Below are 26,128 nucleotides of genomic sequence, written 5' to 3'. Positions count from 1 at the left end.
CCGATTCTCTCTGTTCAGCGACGTCTGCTTGCTAACACAAATTTGACTACATCAGGGCTTGATCCTAAGTTACAAGAGTTTCTCTAGTTCTAAGTTCTCCAGGCTTGACAAGTACATTTGCTATTTGCTTATGGCTACCCATTCGACTGGTAAAACCCTCTATTCTATACATCTCCCGTAGTGTGGGCGGCTTTATACATATTGAAATGGGTTCAAAATTACATCACCGATTCTCTCTGTTCAGCGACGTCTGTTTGTTAACACAAATTTGACTACATCAGGGCTTGATCCTAAGTTACAAGGTTTACTCTAGTTCTAAGTTCTCCAGGTTTGACAAGTACAATTGTTATTTGCTTATGGCTACCCATTCGACTGGTTAAACCCTCTATTCTATACATCTCCCGTAGTGTGGGCGGCTTTATAAATATTGAAATGGGTTCAAAATTACATCACCGATTCTCTCTGTTCTGCGACGTCTGTTTGTTAACACAAATTTGACTACATCAGGGCTTGATCCGAAGTTACAAGGGTTTCTCTAGTTCTAAGTTCACCGGGCTTGACAGCTATTAGTAATCCCGCTTTAACCATCCTTTGATCAGAACTGAGATAGAATAGTTTGTTCACTATTAGCCTAGAGGTAGGCCACCGGCCTGTAATTACAGGGTTGATATAAAACTACCAGTTAGAGGTCTTTTGGAAGTTTGCAGCCTGTAGGCTATTATTGTAACTTCTTACTTCTTGTTTAGATTATCAAGCGTAAGCTATTGCTCACAATGCAATAGTTGTTTGGCTGTATATACGGGTACCTTACGCAAAAGCAATTACAGCTTTTAACATCGAAAAAGTTATTAATTACTGTGGTTAAGGCCGATATTCAGTTATATTAACAGGTTCTTGGGAAAGAACATTTCACCGTATATTACAAAATTAAATTTAAATGTAGTAGTTGAATTCATAGCTGTGTAGTATAGGCTATAACTTACCTAAAACATAAAAAAATCGAAAAATATATTGTTGTTAACTCCACCTCAAGAGGAATGACACGCATTGAAAGTAAGAAAACCAATTTTGAAATCAGACCCAAATATGACTTCTGGTGATAAAAATTAGACATTTTTACGGTATGTACATGAATTTATAGTTATAACGAGAAACGAGTCTTTAATTAGTTTATCACTCAAGGAAATGATATTTGTCATAAAATATAATTTTAAACAAATTATATGTTTAAATCATTTTTTATAAATAAAATAACATGTCAATCTCTCCAATATTTTCTTCACATGCTGTAAAACATCTTCAAGCGTTTTTTTTTTATCTCCAGAAATGGTATATTACAGGGCTGTGATCAAAATTTTCTTTACAAATTAAAAAACATTGCTCCAACCGAAAACGGGCTGTACCACCCACATTTAACATGGCCTTACTATATATTTTTCTCTTTCTGTTCCTATTCCAGTAGCGCTAATGTAGCGGTTTCACAATTCAATGGTTTTAATTGTCAACAAAACCGTTGGGGTCTGGTGAAATTTGAAGAGAGTATCTTCCTCCTAAAGCTCTGAGGTACCCACTCCCCCAAACTACAAGGAAGCACAACTACACTAATCAAAGAACCAATGTAAATGCACATAACGACAACAGGAACTAAATCTAATCAGTGCCACAGCATCTCGTTCACTGTAAAGTTGACAACGTTAACACACTTTATTACTAACGGCTCTGTCTGCATTTATGACATAACAACAATATAATTTAATGGCAACATACATGCACATGATAAAGCCAGGCGATCCGTAACCAATGACCCATCCACGCCTTATCTGCAGCGTTCGCTTGACTCATCATTGTTATAACGTAAGTCCATCGATATATGATAACCAATGGATATTGAGTAAGGACAGTGAAAACAGGAACGCACGCAATACTGAGATCTGTCTTGCTCACTCAAGGCGGTATATCTGATGGAATACTTTATGCAACTAATGTATTGAGCAGATAAACTATTGAAGCAATCTGCATTATCGTTTGTTTCCTAACATCAAAGGTAAACTTGTATCCATAGACACAAACGATAAACAACATCATGCAAGTTGAAGCTTAAAACCTCGAACAAGACCAAGAGGAAATGTTTGCTTCCAACTGATATCAATACTTGATCTACTTGTCACCGTCTAACGAACCCATATTTATAAAACAATAATATCGTCGTAGGAATAATAAAACTTGATCCATGAACTTATTGTGCATCAAATTAGTAGTTTGAATTTCAATATTACGTTAGAATATTTCAGATACAAAGGAACATAAATTATTGTATTTTATACCCTTGTAAACGAAAAATACAAACAAAAAATAAATGTAATTTTTATTATTAGGTTGTAACGTACGTACACATTGTGGGCAGTTCTCGAAGCTTAGAACGCGCAAAAAATAGGTACACTAAAAAACCACAAATTTTTATTTTTATATATCTGTAATTGTACAAAATAATATTAAGTGAATTTTCTATGACTATGTACAATTTCTAGAGATAGACCGTTAATTCATTAATGTCGATACAATAGTGGAGTACTAGCGCAATAGCGTCTAATTGATGTTCATTCATGAATGTCTGAATTCTAACACCATAGACAAAGGTGAGGAGTCATTGGCTGTTAGGCTTCATTGTGTGTACATCAACGTAATCAAGTTACGTTGCAGTGTTGCAGCGTATACGTAAAAGCTCAATCACGCCATTCTCCAGAGTGTTCGAGATCTCAGTTAAGTTCATGTTCATTGTTAATGTTTATGTCTGTTAATGTTAATAAATACGAGTACATTTAGTTTTACCGGGTTCTTGTTTCGTCATACGTTTTACCTTACTTTATTTCATTTTGTAACTCTCGTCCAAATTGAATCTGTTTCAGTGCCTATTTTAATATTTGGCGTCTTTGTCATTTATTGAGAGCTGATGGCCGCGCGGTCTAATAATACTTTGAACTTTGGATCTGAGTTAATATAGCGTAAGTTCAATTTCTGTAGGTGATAACAGTACTTTTCACAGTATTTCCAACCTATGTACTTTACTTAATATGTACAGAATGGCGCAAATAATGTAGTGTCCTCCATGATAAAAATACTTCTCCGAAGTTAGTACGGTACTTGATTGGCCACTTAAAAAAATAACACAATATTGTTGATAATTTACGTATCCAAAATTTGTATCATATAGGCCTACGGTGAGTGAATTTCCAGCCAGTGACACGTTTGACACTATTCACCCTAGAGCCGTGGCCCAAGTGCAGCAGTAAGCAGTGTAGTGTGCGAGTGAGAGAGAGATATACCGTGTCGTATCTCACGATTTGGACTGTCCCATTTCACCCCCTCATTACGCCTTGAGAGGGTTGTTCGCTTTTATGAGGCCACTGAAGGCCCCGTGATTCCTGTTACTTGTTAAGTAACTTGTAACCCTCTGAGGAAGAGGATGTCCTCCCTCAATTGTATACGTGTACTTTCAATATTGCAATTTAATCGTTTTAGACTTGTTCAAATGTCAAAACAAAACGAAATGACATATTACTATTACTATATTTTAGTTCCATGTTGATGCAGAATGTTATAATGTTTGAATATTATTCGCAATAAACTAAATATAAATGATCATCATAAATTAATTAATGATAATTAGTAAATATTAACTTAATTTAACGATAGCTTCATATTCAATACAATATGTTTCTTGTAAAGTATTATACAAGTATTTATTTAAAATAATATCCGTCATAAAATGTGTAGCTAAGTTTAGAATAAATATCTAAAATAAAAAAATTTTAAAACCTCCAAACTAAAAAAGCCCTACATGAGAGAAATCTAATTGGGTTCTCCATAAATTGGTTCTTCAGAGCGAAAAAGTATAAGGATAAAATTGTAGTCCTAATCTACTAATAGATTTCTTCTTAGTTGCTATTATAAACTATACAGGCAGAGTACTAACAATTCTCACTTACTCATACAAGGGGAAAATTTACAACCAAGTATTTCGATCGATACGAACTGGAACTGGATTCATTTAGAGACCAAAATAAACAGATTTCCAGTAAAAAAATCCTTACTTCTTCGCCAATATTCGGTGTTATTGGATTAAGATAATTTACATTACATTTAGTCGTAAATAGCAAGAAGTAATTATTTTCCAAGAAAGTTTCATTTACCGCAAACTGGCAGTTTGTAAAAAAAATAATGGATTATTGTGCAAAATATGGCATAAATTAAGTCCAGAGAAAAATATTAAAACAAGTTAAGTCAGGTTGAATGTAGGATGCGTCCGAACGCGTTTACACAATGCGGTGACGATCAAAGACATCCCCTGCCTACCCCCCCCCCCAAACCCCCTCTCGACACTTTGTACCTTTGCTGGTTCATAAAGAATTAACCTCGTCAGAAGTGTCGAAAGTGCGTGCAGTGGTAGAACGGTTATCAAAGGGTTAATGGCCTCGAGAAAAATAGACAGTATTGATCAGTTACGGTACATACAGAACATTCCCTTTCCAGCTTATATAATACAAATCTCACTGCGTTGTATCAGTTTTAATGCTGTCTTTGTTGGACAAAACATATAAAACAGTAACAGAGTGTCAACAATAATTTGTCAACACGAATTGTTGCCGCGTCTTTAAATTTCTTGACAGACGAAATCATGGTGAATGTGTAAGTGGGATCAAAGAGTTTCCCGTTAAACAATAGACATTTTAAGGCACTAAGCAGCAAAGTTGGAAAATGTTCAGTAGACCAAATACGTTTTACCAATATTTTAACGAGTTTGAATTAAAGGTAATTCTAAATAAACCCGCTCCTACAGCACTTTATTAATTCAAATTAGAATTGAAACATTTCTAGCAACTATTATTTCATGAAGGTTATTTTTACTACATATACACACTTTAAAATGCATATAATGCATTCCAGTAGTTTCCACACATAAAAAAGTGTATCTGTTTGTTGAGCCTTACACATTGCATCGTAGCACATAAAAAATTTATAAAGTCCGTATTTCAGTTGAATTATTGTCTATTGGTACCTCCAAATACTACAGAACCAGAGTAATACTCAGTGCACGAATGTATGTAAACGATGATGTCGGCTTGACTGGAACGCAAGGTTGGGCGGGTTCCGGGTACTGGTATGGTATTGTTTGGACAGTTACCTGGGCCTGTTTTTTGCAGCTGCCAGCTGGTTTACGGTGGCCTAATCTCCAGCAGCTGTTCTCTCCCCTCCCCCACCCCCCGCCCGACTATCCTCCGCCTCCGAGATCGCCGCTCAATTCCCCAAACACACGTAAAGTAGCACCCGCCGGCCTCGCATCCACAGCCATCTTAACTGTAAATTAGAAATTTTACGGCTGTGAAGATTGGAACGTAATATTGTAAGATAAAGGGCGAATAAATGTATAAAATTATTTTGATTTTCAAGCTAAGCTTTAAAATTAATTTGATTAAAAGTGGTATTCTATGGCAAAGTCTCATAAAATGTGTATTTTTTATTAGTTTTGCTTTATTCATATCTTTTACTGTTGCTTATTGCTAACATTGCCACTTTTACACTCACTTGAAAGGCAACTCGAGTTTATAAGTTTACTTTGTGAAATAAATTTATTGAAACAATGTTAATTTATATATATTTATTTATTTGTTTATATTTTATATATATTAAAATTAATAATTCTAATTTATATTTTATAATCCACGACTGGGCTGTATTGGCTTGATGTAAAATAATTATTTTGTTATCATTGTGTAATATACAGGTAACTTTTTAAATAGACTATTTTCAACCACTATTACTTCAAAAGTTACAATGTCTTTATTACGTACCAGCAACTATTATTCTCTTAGAAGGGAGTCCTGCTTTACATTAAATAGAAGATATTAAATTACATTTCTTGGTAATTGTGAGTGTAACTCCAATTAATGCTAAACTTAAATTCAAATTTTGAATATGTCGTTAGTAATATTGTTATAATTTTAATGTTATAATGTTTAAAACCGAGATTGTCAGACGTTTCTTCTTCCACAGACATCGTCAATGTTTTGTTCTTTTGGAACAAAACTCGTTCGTACTGGAATTGGCCAGCGTTGTTTTTTGCATTTTTACGGACAATAAACCACCAGGGAACATGCTTGGAAAGCGGCTGCAGCTTTAGCCACGCTAATGCCGCCGCAGCCCATGCCTCGCCGCCAGGCCACACCATAACAACACTTCACCGTAATGTAATGCTTCCAACCGAGGCCACCCAACACCGCAACATGGGTCGGAAGTGCAAAGGTGGACAGAATTGTTGGTACTAAGATCTGGTCAATTCTCTTCTACCAGACTCTGATCACCAGAGCCAGGAGTATGCCTTGGTGTATTATACATTTATTATACATGGCTGAGAAACACTGTCAATGGTATTAGATACAAATTAGAAACATATTAAATTTAATGTAAACCTAAAATTCAATTGATAAACCAACTGTAAAGGTTCCCAAACATAATCACTATTGCAAAGCTGTAAATACGGCAAACTGGAGAACTTGCTGTTATATACAAAGTTTTATATTTTCATAATTGTGACATAACGGAATAAAAAATATAAAAACATCTGGACTAATAAGCCTTGCTTCTTTTGTCCTCTAAAGGAATCGAATCGGAAAGTTACCAAACTAAAGGCCATGGAATCTAAAACCTTCACTGCAAAAAATGTGCAACTCCATGTGAGCGTGGACACGTTTGCATTACACTGTTATGGAAAAATCATTACCCTTTTAAAAATCACCAATTCTTAAGAACAGTACAAAATAAATTAACCGAAAGATATTTTCTACGGAAGAATGTTTAAAAATTCGCCTGGAACGATTAAATTCACAGAATGAAAAATAATTCTCCGGGCTACAAACAATCATTCCCACAGTCCGTCTTGAGTTTGCCACCGCGCTCTTGTAATGGCAGACCAATCCAATAATACAAAATTACTGAAAAACATTATAAAAAGAAACAGGGTGGGAGCGGCAGCAATGAAACCGCCCAGGGAAAGTTCACAAGCCATTTAAAGAAGATTCTAAAACAATTCGGGGGACAAAGATAAATAAAGAACACGTTTAATGTGGCTGCGAACCGTCCCACGATCATATCAGGTGGGCCGTGAACTCCATGGCACCGCCACGAGATCGAGATGGTACCCGTCACCGACCTTCTAGATCGCGCCAATAAAGATCGACACAGCTGCACCCGCGGCACAATGGGACAATAAGGGATACCTGACCGATAAAAGAAAGAATTCCGCCCTTTCAAAGCCGACCCTATCGATTTGGGCGTGGGCGGTTTTCTATCGTCGCCGAAGATGGGAAAATTCCGATCAGAAGTTTACAACGCCGCATTTTTCTGTTCTCGTTTAGAAATAAAATAAAACATCGTAAATGAAGCTATAAAAAAAGACTCCGTTGAAATATAACGTAAAGTAACAGGCAGTTCTTTTCAAAAGAATCCTTCCTGACCGTCTTTATACCTTTGTTGGTAGACCTGCACGCGCTGCAAGAAACTAATAAATCCAGTTGTGACATTTATTTATCTTTCCAACTGAACGAATAAGAGATATGCTAAAGGAGTACAAAGGGAACGTTTCCTGCTCTTTTAAAATGGTAAGCGGTTGTTATTCTAAGATAATGGGCTATTAGGATGTGAATAACATTGCACTGTGACTACTAAGCAGTTTTGTACAGCAGCGCACTCTCTATCTGAGGATAGTGAAATTTCTTGCCGACTCACGCCAAAGTGCTCACTATTTTGACGTTTAGGGTTCTGAATTCCCTTTTGATGAATTAATGTATATCAAATGTATTTTATCAAGAATAAGTTGTCCTTGAATAAGTTGTCAAGAATCCTTGCATTTTGAAATTATTTTTTCAAAACCTACCTCAATTGGGCTTGCATATCAAATGAAACAAACCTCTTGTGTTATACTGCCAACGGGCGAAAATAAAATCTAAATTTTTCTAAATAAGTTGTTAACTTATATTACATTTGTAAATTTAATTAAGCAAAATCTAAACTTCTTAAACAGAAAAATATACATGGTGTCTACAATATTACTGATGCAATACATTCATGTTTTTATTGGACCAGGTCAATTCTCCTGGTTCGCCGACAGTACCGTATTGTGTCAGTTCTTAAATTTTGTTGTTTAATTAAACTCCGTGAATTGCCAGCACAAAAGAATATTAACCAGCGATTAAATTACTAATAATACGTCGTGCACGATTTTAATAATTCTAATAAAATATTTTCCTACCAAGTAAATTTTCGTTAGAAATAATAGTGTACGTCCTTTGTACAATTTCGAATTGTAAAGTTTATACTTATGAGTTGTATGATAACTGTGAAGCAAACTATGACAGTCTGTTTAGTGCAGAGAGTGAAAGAGCAGGAGAACATGATGAACTGCCACATGAATATTAAAGTTGTGGTTGTGGTAGCCGACTAGATTCTGTCCCTAACCAAAACACATTTTGGCCATTATGTGGTCATAAACATATTTAGCTATTCACATTTTAAATGGTGATATCCGACATTTTATAAACAGGAAGCTTATGAACATGTGAATCGTAGAAGTGGACGTGAATATACAATGTCAAACAAAATCTTACCGCTTTTTGTAATCACTTCTTTCTATTTTGAAAGAAAAATAGAATGATGCAAAACGAGGAAGCACAATATTCTCTCAGTATTACATCACTAAGCTGTTAAGTTGGCATGACCGATGATGCAAGAGTGCCCTTTGTACACACTTCACACGCTTTGGCGTTAATGCTTCAAAAGAATAATTAACCAGGAGACATGACGTCACTTTTACAGTTATTCTGGAAGCTATAAACCTTGACACATAGCGGAGATTTACGTTTTACTTCACTTTAATCCCCTTTGGGATATTTTGTGGGTAAGTAAATAATTAATATACATTTTTTCGGTAAGAGCTTCAATGGGAGGTACCAAATCGAGTAAGAAATGTAGAAAAGGAATTCAAGGATTGGAAGTTACGACGGATTATGTTTGAACAACATGAGTGATTTCAAAAAGTTGGCAACGCAAATGTAACATTTACCAGGGAGAGTTGGGAGGTGAAGCAGATGTTCACCTCGCAGTTAACCCTGCTGTTCCATCTATCTATTCTATGACTAACGGGATTATACAGAGTACAGCTGTGCTTACTCTTAACTTGGGAGAGGAACATAAGCCTAACAACGTCTTACCGCACTGTTTTTGATCATCGCTTGATATTGTGACTGTTTACTAATAGGTAAACCGCTGTAGGTTGTGGCTGAAACCCCTAAATTTTTATAAATTAGTTAAACAAAGATCTACGCTCATTAGAGCGTGCCCATACTAAAGGATTATCGATCTCATCTGCAATAAACATTTGATTGGTCACTGATTGAATTCGATGTTTCAAATTGTTTTCTACACAGAACACAAAATACCGCACCTTTTGGTGTGCAACCAGAGTTGGTTTCCAAACATAGTATACCAAAGTTACATGCACTGGGAGATAACATTTGTAAAGAAATTAATTATGGTTATACCTTTCACGGTTAAAGTGTACAGGAAAGATTGTATACCGTAGATAGATAAAGTCGGATATTGTTCGTTCACTAAAGAAAGGAGCTCTGAGAAAGGATATAGGTCACACTGTCTTCGTCGACCCTTTTGATATTTTCAATGCCGGGTCATATCAACAGTACTAAAGTACAATAGTGTTTACAATATTGTACTCTTACATTAATATGAGGTCTTTTGTTGAAGACTTTCAAGTCATCTTTAGTAAGATGGCGACTGAAATTCATTGCAGGGTTTAATAGAAACATATTTTACTGACCTGTTAGGATATAAAACATCGTCATTTAAACTGATTTTTTGTCACGTATGTTATTTGTAGGCTAGTCAGGTTATCGTTCATGAACTTTGAAAGTTCTCTGATTTGCTAACTCTTCGCCATTTCATTAGCTCAGATTCCTTACCTTCCGGAGACAGTGAGCCTTGACCTCCCGGAGTTCCTCTGCCAGGACCCCGACTCTCGCCTCTTGCTCGGCTCGCAGCACGTCCAAGTCTCTTCTGAGAGCAGTCACATCTCCTCGTACCATCCGCACCTCCTCGCCCAGCGCTTCTCTGGCTGCTAGCTCTTCCGTGCGGTTCACGGACCCCGACAGCTCGGCCACTTCGCTCCTCAATTCTGCCACCGTCCCTGCCAGCCATTGCACCGTCAGGTGGTCGTTCTTCACCTGGTTGCCACTCCGGAGTTTCTCTAACTCTGACCTGGGAAAGAGAGAAAACAGTCAAACTCTCACATTATATATATGCTAGGAATGTTTTTATGCACAATTCCTCCTCCAACTTTAGCTCATTTAAAAACGATTGGTACAGAATAGTACTAATAAAATAGTACAACTTAACCTAAATACAGTGAACCTTAAAAACACATTATTTATGTTCTGTACATTTAGAATTAATAATACAGAAGGGAAAGGTTTGGTAGAAGAAGGCTCAGTCCTTAGATATATTCATAAATCACTGTTTTCTATAAACCAGTCAATTAACTAATGTAACATTGGCATTTGATGTAATTAAAACAATTAGTTTACATAGTTGAGAAATATATGTTCAAAATAGTTTCATCCATTATCTTAAACCATTTTGAACTTTTAAAGAGTTAAATATTATTATTTTATAAGTATTTCCACTTCAAACTGTATATTTAGTGAGCATTAAATACAGAAAGGATTTGCACGTTGCAGAAGTCCTCAAGTGAAACCCACAGCCTCCTAGATATTGATCCTCTGAAGCCTCGATATTAATTAACAGTCTTCACGCTCCCTGCCCCTGTACCACTGTTGATTGTCAACTAGTACAAGATCTTTCCCAAGAGCTGCTTAAAACGTACTTTTTAATTTATATACATACTGTATTAATATATGCAAAACAATAGTAGTAAACTTATTTTGCTTAACAAATTGTAATTAAAAACTAATATTCTATTCTGTTTTGGGAATTTATATTTAAAAGATGTAAAATGGAGAATTTATAACAATCCTGTATTTTCAGGGAGAACTAATACAACTCTGACATCATAAAAAGGATAATATTACAATCTGGAGGACACTGAGACATGAAAATAAATTTGCTTACTCCTTTTTACCTTTAAGCAATTTCATCCTTAGACTATTTTTCTTTTACATTTAATACACTGTCAATCGCTATAAAATGTATTATATTTTTAGTCGAAGAATCGGTAAAAAATGCTACGCTGTTTTGGGCTTAGAATTAATTTTCACTTCTTTCTACGTCGATCATTAACATTTACCAGGGTTTGAAACCTTAAAGGTTTTATAACAGATGCGAATACAACTAAGAATTCAAATAATGAGCTGGGCGATGAATAGATTATATCACATCTGTAACACGGATGAGAGTATATTTTGTATTGTAAACAACATTTACAACGTTAAAATAATCAGTGAAACAAGTAATGAGAAACATCGCTGTAAAAATGTATATCTTAACCAATTTTAAGAGCTCCGAGATTACCGGATATGGAGCCACTGATGGAGTCCCTCCCAATATTAATTAACAGTTCACCCCGCGCCATTCCCATCGCATCGCCTCGAGATTAGAACGTCCGCCGAAATTTATGTCACACTTTCTTTACTCTGTTTCGCTCGGAAACTGTTTTATTGCCGGCCCTTTGTCTTCTTAATGGGGAGTTTTCTTGTTATTGGCGTAATTACAGAAGTTAAACGCTAAGTTACATTGCTGTTGCCAAGTGCAGAAGGGGGGGGGGTTGACGGTTTCACATCAACAACCGAGGCTGTGATAGGCGATATAAGATCTTAATAGGGATTTTATACGATTTAAGATAAATAATCACAGACAAAAATCTTGTAAGTTCATTTAATTTCAGAAAATTATTTGTTCATTCATTAGTAACTCAGCATTTTCGATATTTACAATTGATTATTGGCTGATCGATTCATGCTAATTTCAATTTAATCGATATTTAAAGCAAAAGTTGTAAGTTAACAAAAATGGCGCGATTATGTCGGTCTCTTCTAGAGTTGAAAAAAACTCGTGAGTAAAATATAAAGGCTTAAGAGATATAAAGGAGTAAAATAATATAAATTAGTTGTTTAAATAATTGTTTTCATTATACAATTATAAATCTGGTACAAACATAAAACAGATTGACGATGCATAAATCTCTAAAAGCTATTTTAAGTTTTTTTTTTTACAAAAATAATATGATTTATTTATATGACACCTTAAGACAACAGAAACATATGAGCACATTAAACAATAGATTAATAGGAATTTATAGTATTTTATAGTAAATTTGAAGGCCTAAAGCTTGGAACGGTCTGTACGCTAACATTATTTCACGCTGGGTTCAGATTTCTAAGCTGACACAGAAAATGCCATCCCAAACGAGGTAAAAATTCAATGAGGTAGGCAAGAAGTATAAATCTAAACACAAACTAGAATATTTTTGTTCCATATATCAGACTAATTCAGTATTATTTTGAATTCCTTGTAAAAGTAATCAACGCTTAAAGACCTTTGATAACCTTGGAACTTGGTGCACATCGGAAGTGGCCACATGATCTGCCCAATATATATAATAAATACGTTAACAGGAAGTATATTGATCACGTGGACGCTACTGGATCATGAACGGCGAGTGCGCGCAATCCCAAGCCCGGCTGAGCAGTTAGTACTAGTAAATAGAGATTTGCGATAGGTAGTCGCCCCACACGCACGTACCTCACACACGAGGCTGGGGCTAGCCCAGCACCTGCCGTGTTTCGTCTGGCTTATTATTTAGTAACGTATTACACTCATGACTAAGCAATACTCTGCGATACTTTCAATGTATTATACGTTGTTTTAGTATCATTTGTCTCGTTATAGTGTTGACTATCTATGTATTATAATATATTTAAGAAAAAATTACAAATAACAAAAATTTGAGATTGATTGAGGTAATGCACCAGGTAACTGATAGCAGTACGAGTGTATATGTTGGTGTAAAACTACCTGGGGCCAAGCCGCAGTCACTTTCTGTTAATACTATAGTTTTGGATATCTTCACTGATAAAACTGTGCTGCAAAACCGATTCTTATTAGTTGTTAACAGTGTAAAATAATGTATGAAATCTCTTACAATATTAGTTTTGTTGGCACATAACAACCATCTTTGACCCTAACACAAACAATCGATTGTATCGATTATATTATTGATTCTCTAAACAGCGGGTAGGCTAAATGTACGCTACAATACATTGAGAACATCGGGCAATAATTAAAAGCGTACAACACATTAGTTAGGGGTAAAATATATTCCGAGTATCGCACTTAAACCCATTTGCATGTTGGCGGAGTAATATTTTTTCGACAACAATGCCCAAAGTGGCGCTATTCAACGTGTGTGTGTTCTATTTGATTTACATCCTCAATAATACAGCAGCGAACTGTACAGCTCTCAGTCAGCGAACACAATACATTCCAGGGCATGCTAATTAGTTTGTGGAACGGAAATTATTCACAGTTGCATAATAAATATTTACAGTAATGATGAAGAAAACGAGATAATAAGACTAAACGTCGTAATTTCAATCAAGTATTCGTTCTGTATAATGGGTGGCTGATCTTATTTGCGTGTCTGGTGGTCGATTTTAAGTTCGAGAAGGAAACAATATTGCCCGGGAGCAAAATCTATTAATATTTTAACCCACCATATAACCTACAATCTCGATACCCACCAAAACTAGCTTGGTTGGCAGTCATCTTCCTCTGTCGTCTTTACGAACGACTACGTTGAGTGATTATGCGATGCGAATTGACTCAAGTCGTAGAAAAAAAGATTAGGTAATGCGTTAACCTCTTTATCATGTACAGCATATATGACATTAGACGAGTCGGTTTTTGTTCATACAATGATGATTTAATTACAAAACTGTAACTTTATGTTCTATATTGTTACAGGTTAACATTATCTATCGCTACACCTAATTGTAATGAACTCCAAAGATAACAAATCCTCTTTTCTCAACTAGATGTCACCACCCCCTGCCCTCCCTCATACCCAAGTTTTGTACATGAGCTTAACTGCTTTTCGAGATTGTTTGACTTCATCTTTGTCGTCAAGCGAATATCTCAGTGCTTTACTACAAAGGTAAGTTGGAAAGACGTCAGGAGAAACAGACGGTTGAGATTAATGTCATCTTTGTCTTCCTATCGCAAAGTTAGTGATTGACACTCGAACAATATTGTAAAGACGAGTTTGCAGCCTTAGGAAACTAGTTTAAAGCAAAACTAAGTTTAGTTTATTTTGTTTCGGCCCTAAAATTGAATCCAGTCCAGAATTTTTTTATATGTTGAACATGCTATTATGTAACGTTATAATTTACACATATCATTTTCTCATACACGATCCATGGCCAAAGACGTGGAGTAAAGGAACAAAGGATAAACTGATTAAACTGTATAGAGAGGCGCCTAACGTCTACGCTTTATTGCTTACACGAGAGAGACACTTTTGAAACTTCACGTCTGTATATGGAAGTCTAATTCAGTATGACATAGTGTCATACTTCAGACTTTAATTAAATACTCGCATCCAACTTAATCAATGCTTCACCTGCAGAGCAGTCGGCGCTGATGCAGTTTATTTCTCTCCTTGATGGCGAGTGAGAACTGGGAATTTCATCAGCATTTTCATTATTTACCTCGACTTAATGTGCATAACTTCAGAAGCACATTTATATCCTGACCGTCTGTGTTTCTTGCTGTTTCAGAGTATCACGAATGAAATTGGTAGCCGTTGTTGTTGCTACCATATTATAGAGTGCTCTTTTGTATCCATAACAATATTCTAAATTACTTATATTATTTAATTATTTTACTTGGTATGATTTATTTTTATCTATTATATATTCATTGTTGTCATTAGTATTATGTTCGTTGTTTTATGCCAAAAGCGTTTATGGGTTTATTAACAAAGTAAAAGATGTAATTACGTTCAAAACATTAATGTCGATAGGTATTTATAGATAATCTCTCCGATAAACTAGTCCAAAAATGGCCTATTCAGCCTTCTTTTTGACAATGTGTCAAATTAAAAGTATCCAATTTTTTTTAATTGGATACTCTAATTTTAATTTAGTTTTAAAATGACAATGTTATATGTTTTTAGTGATTTAGGAGAATGACATTTTGATAACTTGAATGCCATGTTCAATTAACAACGTATTTTTATTACCCTAATAGTAGATGTAACACATGATGGGTAGACAAAAATCTTGTCTTTTCATATTTCAATAAACAACATTTCAATTACAATTTGAATGTTAATATTTGTATTTCGAGGGATAAAACAATTATTTTAAATTACTGTGTCGTGCATTAAAATGCAATTTATTGCATTTTTCTTAGAATTTAATTTTAATTTCTTCCATGAAATAGAACACAATTCACAAAGTAACGATCCGAAAAGTAGGAAAGTTTTAATTTTAATTCCAGTATTGTCTTTACAATACAGCTACAAATAGCTTTGGATTATTGTAAATAGCTTTGCTTAATAAACAATTAAATCTATGCAGATTAGCTGACTACTCAAGAAGAATAACGAAAGAAGCAACAATACTGCTTTGTATGGGAATTGAACCGTATGTTACGAGCTTTATTGATCGGCAATACCGTGATCCAATCAACCTATTGATGTCAAAATAAATGACGGGACAGCGTCAACCACAAATCGTGTTAATAAAATCGTTTATTTCAAACAATATCGTGAGTCTTTGATGATGTGAGCCAAACCATAGCACTTTCAGCTGATTAACAGACGCGATGGCAACAATCGACGGCTGCCTAATCTACCGTCAGCTTGCCTGATTGAAAAGCATCACAGATTAATCAACTACTGATTTATGTCGTTATATTATGGTAGTACACTTTTTGTTTACTGAATCCGAATAAATTTTGTAATCAGTCGACTATTCGAGTTCCTGTAATGAATTAAATGTAAAGTTTGTTTATTAGCAGAATGTAATCATAGAAATGTGATGTTACCAGTGTGGCATAATTACACCATTATATACAAAGTACAGTGCATTAACATTGTTCATTACAATGTTTATATATATATATATATATATATATATATATATATATATATATGCATATGTATATATATATATGTATATGGATATGTATGTATATATATATATATATATATATGTGTGTACATAACGATAACGCATTACATCATTAAGGATAGTGAGCTAAATTCTATTCGAGTATTTAGTTTCGGGGTTTAATTTAGGAAACTGAATAAAAATTTGCAATTGCAAGAAGTTTCAGTCTTGTGTTTGATCACTGAACAGGAGAACAGGTTGGCTCTGAGGGAGCCATTATTGTGGATGAAATTATAAAATCTATAGCAGGACAACAGACTTAGATTAAAGCCTAAAACTGAGTATTTAAACCGTAATGCAAGTCATAAAAGTAAGACAACAAACTAAAGAACTACTAAAATTTTGTGTGAGCGCAACTTCCCCTCTCCCCCACCAAACGTCGGATCCCCTTCCACCGCCGGTCTTTTTTCGCTCTTTCGTTACTTGCTCTTACTCTAGGTTACGATTCATCCATCTCATTCTATAAAACGAACGTTCCTAAGTTTAAACTCTGTCCGATAAAATATGGCATACATCAATATCCTAACACACATAGATGGCTAACCACCAAACTCTCTATCAGCAAATAATTAATCAAATCCTCCGGTCCTACATATATTTGTTTATCCCATTAGTACACTCAACTGAAGATACATTGCTTTCATGGTCTGGTAATTACCCATTCTACTCATTTATACTGTGTCTGTTACTTAGAATCGTAAAACCATTGCTTGTCGTTGTAAATATACGTTTATATGTGATTCAGATCCTATACTAGAAATCATGGCTTTTAAGATTCCCCTGTTAATTGACAGTAAAGAGTAAATGTTTTGAGCTTTAAGACTAAGTTAGAATATTATTAGCTTACGTTCGAAATTATTGTTCCTCAGGATCGAATAAATTCGATGCCTATAGACAGGATTAGAACGCCTTTCATGCCGTCGCGTCGATAGAATATAGTACACTTATATTGCTCAAGGACATGTTTTAACCTTACCAACAGTGTTTTCTTCCTCACATCGTAGACGCTATAGAGTTTGTTAAACGTTACTATATAACGTAAACAAAGTCATTAATGGATTTGTCTAAAACAATATTAAAATTCTAAAAAGTAAGATTAATAGTTCCACTTAAATATACGAAATTGTCCAGTACAAACTTAGAGAAGACTTGTTAATTGTTGAAGACGAGACAAATGTTGATTTTGAGAGAGACAAACACTTCGTATTGTTTACAAATCGATCGATAATTTATTATTCCACGATTCCTGCTCGGTGTACTCAAGCCTTTTCTATGGCTCATCGAACAAATCAAACAGTATGGCCCTAGAGTACATTTTGTAGGACAGTGGATTTAACTATTTTAATCTCGCACCTCTTCTACACTAAACATTATTCTCGGCTCGCAATGCAAGAGTGAAGGTAGCAATGTTGGAGCAGTTTCAGGTCTATATATTTAGTGAAATATTCGTGTTATCATTACATAGTTTTTGCAATTATACATAGCAGATAGAATACAATCATTGTATTACAATATACAATCCATAAATACAGTTTAGTATTCGATAAACCATCCGTAATTTATTAGTTTGTTTAATCACATAGATGGCAAAACTAGGGAAGAGCACGTTTTGTCCTACAGTTCCAACCACAAATTAGTAATTGTTTCTGTACAGCTACAGGTTATGTAGTATACAGCGTTATTATTTTTGTCCTTACCAGATTGATTCTTACGTTTGCTAATCGATTAAGTATATTTCATTAAAGTTATGATCTTGGTGCTATACAAAACATCAAAGTAAAATTATATTTAAAAACACAAATAAATTGGTTTCTTAAATATATACATCAGTAATTATCTTCCTATCAATTTTTTTATTAAACAAATTCAATCTCTATTGGATAAAAATTCAATATTTTACACACAGAATGATATTACTGTAATTAAAAAGACAAATCCATATGTGATATAATTAGAAAGTTAAAATGTACCTCTAACAATAAATAACTGAAAATTACGAAAGTGCAGAGATCCCTGAAAGTAAAATAGGTTTTATGTGCAGCCTGCTGCTTCAAGCAAATAGTATCGTGCCATGCTTTGAAAAAGCAAAGAGCATATTCATCTGCAAACGAATGCATCATCAGAAATGAATTCGGCATAATTTTAAAGTTACGTTAAAAACACGTTCTCAAATAGATTTCGGATAACATCCTCGTAAATAGATTTTCTAGAAACTGAAAACTGAATTCCTGAGACTACCACCTTGAGAAGTATTTTTACCACTACACCTGAAGCTTTCCACAAAACAACTTAAAGAAATTAAGTTTCTCAAGAGCCTTTCAAAGGCGACTTTTCATTATGGGCTTATAACGGAGGTTGACAACTCTGACCTCGAGCAAGTAATTTCGTTGGTATTACAGCACGACAGTTGGCCTTTTCAATCACCTGTTTTGATGGGACCTTTAGCGACAACCCGTAATACACAAAAGGACACACATTAATTAACAGCAAATTGAAAAACAATTTCATTTCGGAGCCCGTGATTGTTTAATGACATTGTAGACGAACATTTCATCAGATTGTGATGGTTTCTCTAAACGCGATTTCCAATCAACTACTACGCTCTAAAACGTACAGCAGATCGTATCTTTACTCTCCAGGTTTCATACTACTTTATTTCTCTTCATTTTATTTTCTATTTTCGTTGGTAAAAGCAAAAGGTATAGGTCGAGAGTGGAATAAAGAAACCGGAAATGCGCGTAAAGAGGAGAAGTAATGGACAGTGAAAAGGTCGAAAGGAGGTTTCTCCTCTCGCTACTAAAGAGCTGTTAAAAGAAGCCTTAAAATATAAAGTTGAAAAGGAACGCTCGTAAACCTACCATTGCTTGTACATGTTTCCTTTAGGCTTGAAGTAAAAGCATAACATCGCATAGATTTCATGTCACAATTTGCGATTTCATGACTATATGTTTCATTAAATATGTTTTCCTTCACTACCTGGCCATTAACCGTGTCTGTGTATTTTTTTTTAATTCCCTTAAAAAAATGTCAGTACTCTTGTACTCACAATAATTATTTAATGCTTAACAATGTGTTTCCACCCAATCCTCGTCTCTCTTCCGGAAAAAGAATGGTGAAGTACATAAAATAACGAGTAGCTTAATGAAAATTTAATTTTTTATGAATATACGAATATAAGAGATGAGATTTAAAATTATAATAACTCCCATATATCAAAATAGGGTTTGTGACGAGCAATAAGAGAACTTCCAGAAGACTTATCGTATGCAAAGTTATCGGTATTTTATTTTAATCCTGGAAATACAGTAACAACAGCTGGTCAATGTAAGTGAGGAGGGAAGAAATATTAAATTTGCCTTCTGTCTCTGAACTGACACATCGGAAATGTAGCTTGGAAAATAGGGTGGTCTGGCAGAATGTGATCTCGATACGATTTTCTTGGGTTTCTCTTCTACCTCAGGCATACTAATATCTGACATTTAATATTATTGAAAACAAATAAGTTAATAAAAAAAATAACGCCATTGTGATTATGAAGTCATTCATGCCCTTTCTTGTGTTTGCAAAATATCAGTATTCGGTATCAGGATTCATAATAAGTTTTAATATTAATTTTTAAATCAATTATGTTAATTTTGATTAAATTTATTTGAAACTCCTTCCCAAGATCACTTAGTGAAATTCTGGTAAATCAGAACACATAAAAACGGACTTAGATCAGGATTTTCAAAAATAAACACATTAGAGATTAAATAACAATACAGTTAAAGAGTACCACATATGTTGCCTATGATGTTTTTAGACAATATGACAACCTGTTCTGAGCTGTAAAAGACGATAGATTAATTCTAGTAGAGTAAAATAACACCAAATTTATTAAAGGTATTTCTTGGGTGTACAATTGTTTTATTATTTTGGTCTTTTATAAATTAAGCGAAACCATATAGTTAAAATGCCAGAAGTAGTAAAAATGTGTAAAATAAAAGCTTTTTGCAGAGAGAGAGAGAGAGAGACCTGAACACAGCGTGGTTCTCTCTAGTTACCGTGATATCACGTCCTCCACGATAATTAAACATCCAGTAAACATAGCACGTCCAGTAAGAGAAGAGTACGGGGGTGAGCCACGTCACGCCGCACCCGTAGCGCCAGCGCCACTGTCGTGTACCTCACCTCTAAATGAATAAATGATTCCGTGTGGGGTTGTATACGGCACCGGCCCGCGAAACATTAATTATTCAATGATTCACTTGCAACCCGTGATTGTTTATTGTTGTGCCGCTGATTCCGCTGCATTCCGTACCTCGACGTGAAACACCGTTGATTAATTACTGAGTAACGTGTTGCCTGAGTTTTTGTTCGCATTATGACTAACGTGACGTGTGTGTGCATTAACTAATGGAGGGACAATTCGTAGTTTGGAATGTGGTGTTCTGTATGCAGAATATGTTGGTAAAAGGTTTTCGCAGAGTTTATTTCATTTAAACATAGTTTGGTGAAAAAAGGATTTTATAATTTTTCAAATTAAACAGGAAAACAAATCAAATACAATGTCATGCCTGTTGATTGAAATATTACATATTAAAACATATTTCTGATTGAATAGATTTTCCCAGAATCATTATTACTGTAAATTATTTATTTGAATACAGCGCAAGCGCTATTAACCGAAAGTGGGTCAACCGGGCGTCGACTTAACCGGACGCTTAGCAACGGCTGGAAGTTTCATATCCATTATGTCAAATCCGTTTTCTCTTTGTTTGTTAATAAACGTTAGGAAGAGCACAGTAAGGGTAAATATGAAAGCATTACATATTCTGTTACATGCATATTATATCAATCTGTTTTCATCGATGTCGGAAATGTAAATTCTCTGTAGGAGTGGATTACTTAACATGTTACTACCCACTCAGTATTTTAAGATCAATTCACCATTAAAACTCACTAATTTTCTATTTTATAGTTCCAAAACAGAAAGGTTTAAAGAAAAAAATGCAAACTCAAACATTATTATTGGTTTCCCTTACTATTTTTCCTCACACTAAAGCCACCTATTTATAAAATTACATAATCGAATGTACAACATAATCTTGTTTGCAAGGTGAGGTTTTATCAAGTGGAAAGGAGACGCTCTTAGCACTATTGTATTTACTAAACGGCTTTGCTGGGTATGTTCTACTTTGCTACCTCGCTCTCCGAAGTTTCTTTGATAACACAGCACCATGTTCGTTCATGTAGCAAGTTTGTATAATATTATATTCTAAGGTTACGATTCAAGAACATATAGATGATATTTTACACTAGTTTAAGGATATACGGCATACATTATACATTGGCTAATTATACAGTTCTTGAGGCTACAAAAACTCAAGAGACGCCTGTGTGATCAACGTTTTAAAGCTGTAATTGCTTATCAATATGCTTTGAACTATGAACGTTACCATGATAAATCGTCATTAATGACTCGAGAAATTACAGTTTAATTAACTATAGTAAAATTTGTAATTTCAGAATAATCTACATTTTGAAACACATTAATACAAAACAGGAGTGTAATTAACTGGTAGGGTTCTACTTGGTACACACTGTATTCTGGTTCCCTATTCACCAATCTAGAGTCACAATTCATGAACATGGACACACATTGTTCATGACTTGAACCTGAACACCGACAGGGCGCCTACCGATTGTTGCGGCCCATTAATTATTGCCCAAAGCTCTCCAACTCCGCTCAACTCCCCTTATCAGTGTGAGCTTTAGATATCAATTATTCATCCCAACTCTGCTGAAAGGCGGTTCCTCTTCTACTGTCAGGATTTCCCAACAGACCGTTCTTTTAAATAATGATATATTAAAGTTCGGACAAAACTTGGAGCTGTTTTCTTGGAACAGATGTATAATATTAAGTCATATATATTATTACAGTTTTTAGCTCAACCTTTCGAGTGTACTTAAACCTTTAATTTTTTTTAAATAAATGGAACATGTCCATGAACATAACAATGGATTTCTTAATATGCTTCAGATAATATTTCAATTTCCCAAAATTATGCAGTTTTGTTTTGTTTCGTTTTAAACATTATTGTTGTGTTAATTGTCCTCCTCATAATTGCTTGTTATTAATTTCATATGTAATATAAACCACAATTAAATATGAACTAATTACTTATTGTAAAAGGCGCAGCGTGAAAGTAAATAGTTGTAGTACTCCACCATTCACATATATTTTCAGTGATAAAACAGTAAACCTGTAGTAGATTCACATACTTCAAACGTTTTAAAGAAATCTCTACTTTAAGCAGGTTTTTGCTTACTCGCTTTGGTTTTAATTAAAACCGAATCCACCCTCAGACATCCGCTCTCTTTTGTGAAGGTATTCACGGAAAACACCGAACACCACAAAAGCATCCTGATTCTTTCGACCACTGCAGACGTCCGTTAACCAAGACTCACCTAATTAAAATTTGTATTTATACCGTTAATTAAATAATTTTATGCATATTTAGGCTGTTGACTTTAATACAGTACCGCTCTACTAGCTACGTTTTCCACTTTATAGTCCATCAACATGCGAAGTATCATCTATCATCCTAGCGCGAACAATGGACATTGTCTGTTTTCGAATAGTTAACCTCCCACTGCAATCATGTTTACTTCAAGCCACGTTGGTAAATAAGAAATTAAAATTCGTTTGAAAAAATTTTAAATACAAGTGCCAGCTACAAAGCAAGGACGCGTATTTCTAACTTAGCAATGAATAGGTGTTCATTTGCAAGAAATCTTCAGAAAGTTAAAGCACTCAGAATAAATAATTATTAAATTATGTCAGCGAAATTGAAAGCCTTATTAAACCTTTCAAGACAGGGAAGTGTTCAAAGGGGGGCATAATTTCACTAAATGTAGTAAATTAGATCTTCTAATTGATAAAGGTCAAATGTCAATTTACTCTGTTCTTGATGTGCCGTTGCTAGGGTGTTCTGTGGTAGGGTGAGTTCATGAGTCGCAGCTACGAGGAAGGGCTGGCGGCCACTAATTCAATTACAGCAGCCATGGTGGTCCCGGTAATGAACATGGTGGGCGCGCTGAATCCAGAACTACGGGTCTCGGCTCTCAAACTTAATGAGCAATGAAATCGTTCACGTGGAAGGAGATAAAGGCAATGGGCCAGAATAACAAGTTATGTTGCGAGGTGCTACACATTTTCTGTAAAATTACATCGAATTTCTACAAACTGCATTTTTTATCTCTTTTTCTAACTCGTATTTTCTAAGTGTATTTTGCGACATCTGCATGAAAATATCGTGTCAACAAATTTGTCGATTCCATTCCTCAATTTATTCAGTGTTGTAGGTGAGAAGAAAATATTTAAACATCTTTTAGGATTTATTAAAACTGCCCAAAGCTCTTTAGAGAAATTAAAGGTACTTTACAAATTAAGTCACCCTCTTCATAATTTATACATCCTCCCTCATCCTCTTATCACCGCAGTCGCTGATCAGTAAGTTAATCATCAATTCTACAGGAACAATTTGTTTTATCAAGATCAAAATTCACTTTTGACATGTGTCACGATTTACATTCTTTCCTTTGTTCACCTTGTGTCATAGTTTGTTCTTTATTACATTGCCAATATATACTAAAACTTGTTTTAAACTCTGTTTTTGTAAATATTTTTTAAATATTACTATCTAAAACAGAAATTTAATGATATTGACGGCTAAGAGAAAACAAACCGTGTCCACTGTAAAATATAGAGAAAAAGAAATACAATAAGTATACAAATTCTGGATTGAAATTTATAATTTACAACTTTAATTTATATAAATAAATAAATAAGTGGACAAGATTAATAAACACGAATAACTACAATATTTTATTAGTTGAATAATTCAATGAAGAAAGAGAATCCTGTACTTTAAAAGTATCAATGACGTCAGTTTACACCCCTGCGTCGTGTGTCCCTAGGGTTCTGCGTGAACTTAATGTTATTACTTGGACATGCCTAAGAAACACAAAGGTACAGAGGTCGTGTGGCATATCGATTACAGAGAGACCCTCTCCAGGTGTGTCTCGCCTTTCAAAGTGTTCATCAGAGATCCGCGATCACGCTCTGGTGCCCCGTAGGGGTTCTCTGGAAGTGCGGTGGAGGGGAAGGGAGTTACATAATCGATTCGGTGTTGTGCTACGATCAACTATATATGGTACTTTGATTGGTTTCATCAATTCGTAATCAAAGTGTTCACTGCGGTGCGGTGTGGCGATATTAATTAATTGTTTGTATATTCATGTTGATTGGTGTAGCATATGCGCATTATCGAACTATGAAGATGTGAGATGCACGGGTTATTTTTCAGGACCTTAAATGCCAATTAAATTGTCTCCTTATAGGGTACTTGCAAGAGCCTTCAACAAATACTCTCAGGGCACACAAATAAGTTTACCAGTGCACACTATGTCGAAATACGCTTATATACAAAATTATATTCTTGAAATATTCCGGCCTCAGATGGTAAACTGCTAATAATCAGATTTCTTCTGTATAAAAATTTATCGTGATTGGCTGAAGCTTGGCTTAACCAGCCATCGACCAACTATGACCAATATGGCTTCTTTGTCGCTGTTTCCCACTTTTCGACAATTAAATGCCATACTTGTGGTTGAAGTTACTTTCTTTCTTGATTATTTCCAAGGTTTCAAGAATATTTTTAGGTACGTATATTATATGGTTGGTTTTAAAACTGTGTTCTTTTATGACCGATTTTTCATATTGTGTCGTTTCGTGTGTCTGATGTGTTCACTTTTTTGACCGGAAAAATTGTGTTAGGTAAATATTGTTTCTCTTCTTCGAGGACACAAATAATAATTGTATGTAAGGAATTAAGCTGTTATTTTAACTATAAAATTCTACCTTTGTAATTGCGAATATTCATTTTGAATGCGGTGAGCCATTTGGAGAGTTTTGGTTATTTTCTCCAATTAAGAATTTAATATTTCTTTTAAAATCCAGGAAAACTAAATGCATTGCATACAAAATGTGAGTGTATATATGTTCATACAAGGATAAAAGGTAATATTTTTTTTTTAAATAAGAGGTCCAGATTTTTGTGTTGTTTATAATCCCGAGAGGATAGCATGATGAATGGGATGTTGCAAACATGACCTGAGTCCAGTCCATTAGGGGGTGTCGCTCCACCAACCGTGTCGGGGGAGGCATTGGACTGAAACCTGGGGCGGATACCAAAAACATACATTTTGTTGTTTTAGTTTCTGCAATGAAAATACACTGTCCTGTTTTTTTCGCTCAGACGTAATACAATCTTCGGCAATAGTCTCGTTTTCAAATTACCAATCAATGAACGATATAGAGCAAGATTGACTGGGATGTAAACCTTCTACAGTTCTACGACACAAAGGAGTAAATCGGAGGAAGACTAGAATTACCATTTATAGAGGTCAAAGTTTTTACCACATCTGAGTTCCAAATATTAAAAAATGTTTTCACTGATCCAAATGTGGTCTTTATCTTTTGGTGAAAATTTAATAATTAAATTCCCGAAAACGTAACCAACGTTTGGAAACAGAAATGCTCTCTGTTGGGCCAAATATTGTCCCATTTCCCTCTCCCTTTGACGAGTGCGGCACAGGTGTGAAAACCAAACACTGTTTTCCTTACTTACCCAGATAATCTTTCCTGATTTCCTGCAGCGAAGTGATAAAGTACAAAAACCATGCTGTAATAATACTTCGAGCTCTATAAGTGTGAAAACGTTTATGGTGGATAAATAAAACAGTCAGAGCACAAGTGTTTCAGTTATTTACCTTTATTGCTTTACAGTGCTCTTCTTTATCCTTATCGCATATGTGTTTCTTACCAGACT

General features: G+C 34.8%; 1 protein-coding gene across 1 annotated transcript in view; it reads right to left on the bottom strand.

Moving 5' to 3' along the window:
• LOC124364348 (protein scabrous) overlaps positions 1-26,128 on the bottom strand; it is a 74,628-nt gene that overhangs the window by 32,424 nt on the left and 16,076 nt on the right. The window contains exon 2 of the mRNA XM_046819740.1: positions 10,029-10,323. Coding sequence (XP_046675696.1) covers positions 10,029-10,323 — 295 coding nt within the window. The remainder of the gene's footprint in view (positions 1-10,028; positions 10,324-26,128) is intronic.

Source organism: Homalodisca vitripennis, chromosome 1, assembly GCF_021130785.1.
Source record: "Homalodisca vitripennis isolate AUS2020 chromosome 1, UT_GWSS_2.1, whole genome shotgun sequence".
NCBI classification, from domain to species: Eukaryota; Metazoa; Arthropoda; class Insecta; order Hemiptera; family Cicadellidae; genus Homalodisca; species Homalodisca vitripennis.
The sequence above is the reverse complement of the archived record's forward strand: the minus strand, read 5'-3'. Positions and strand labels throughout refer to the sequence as shown.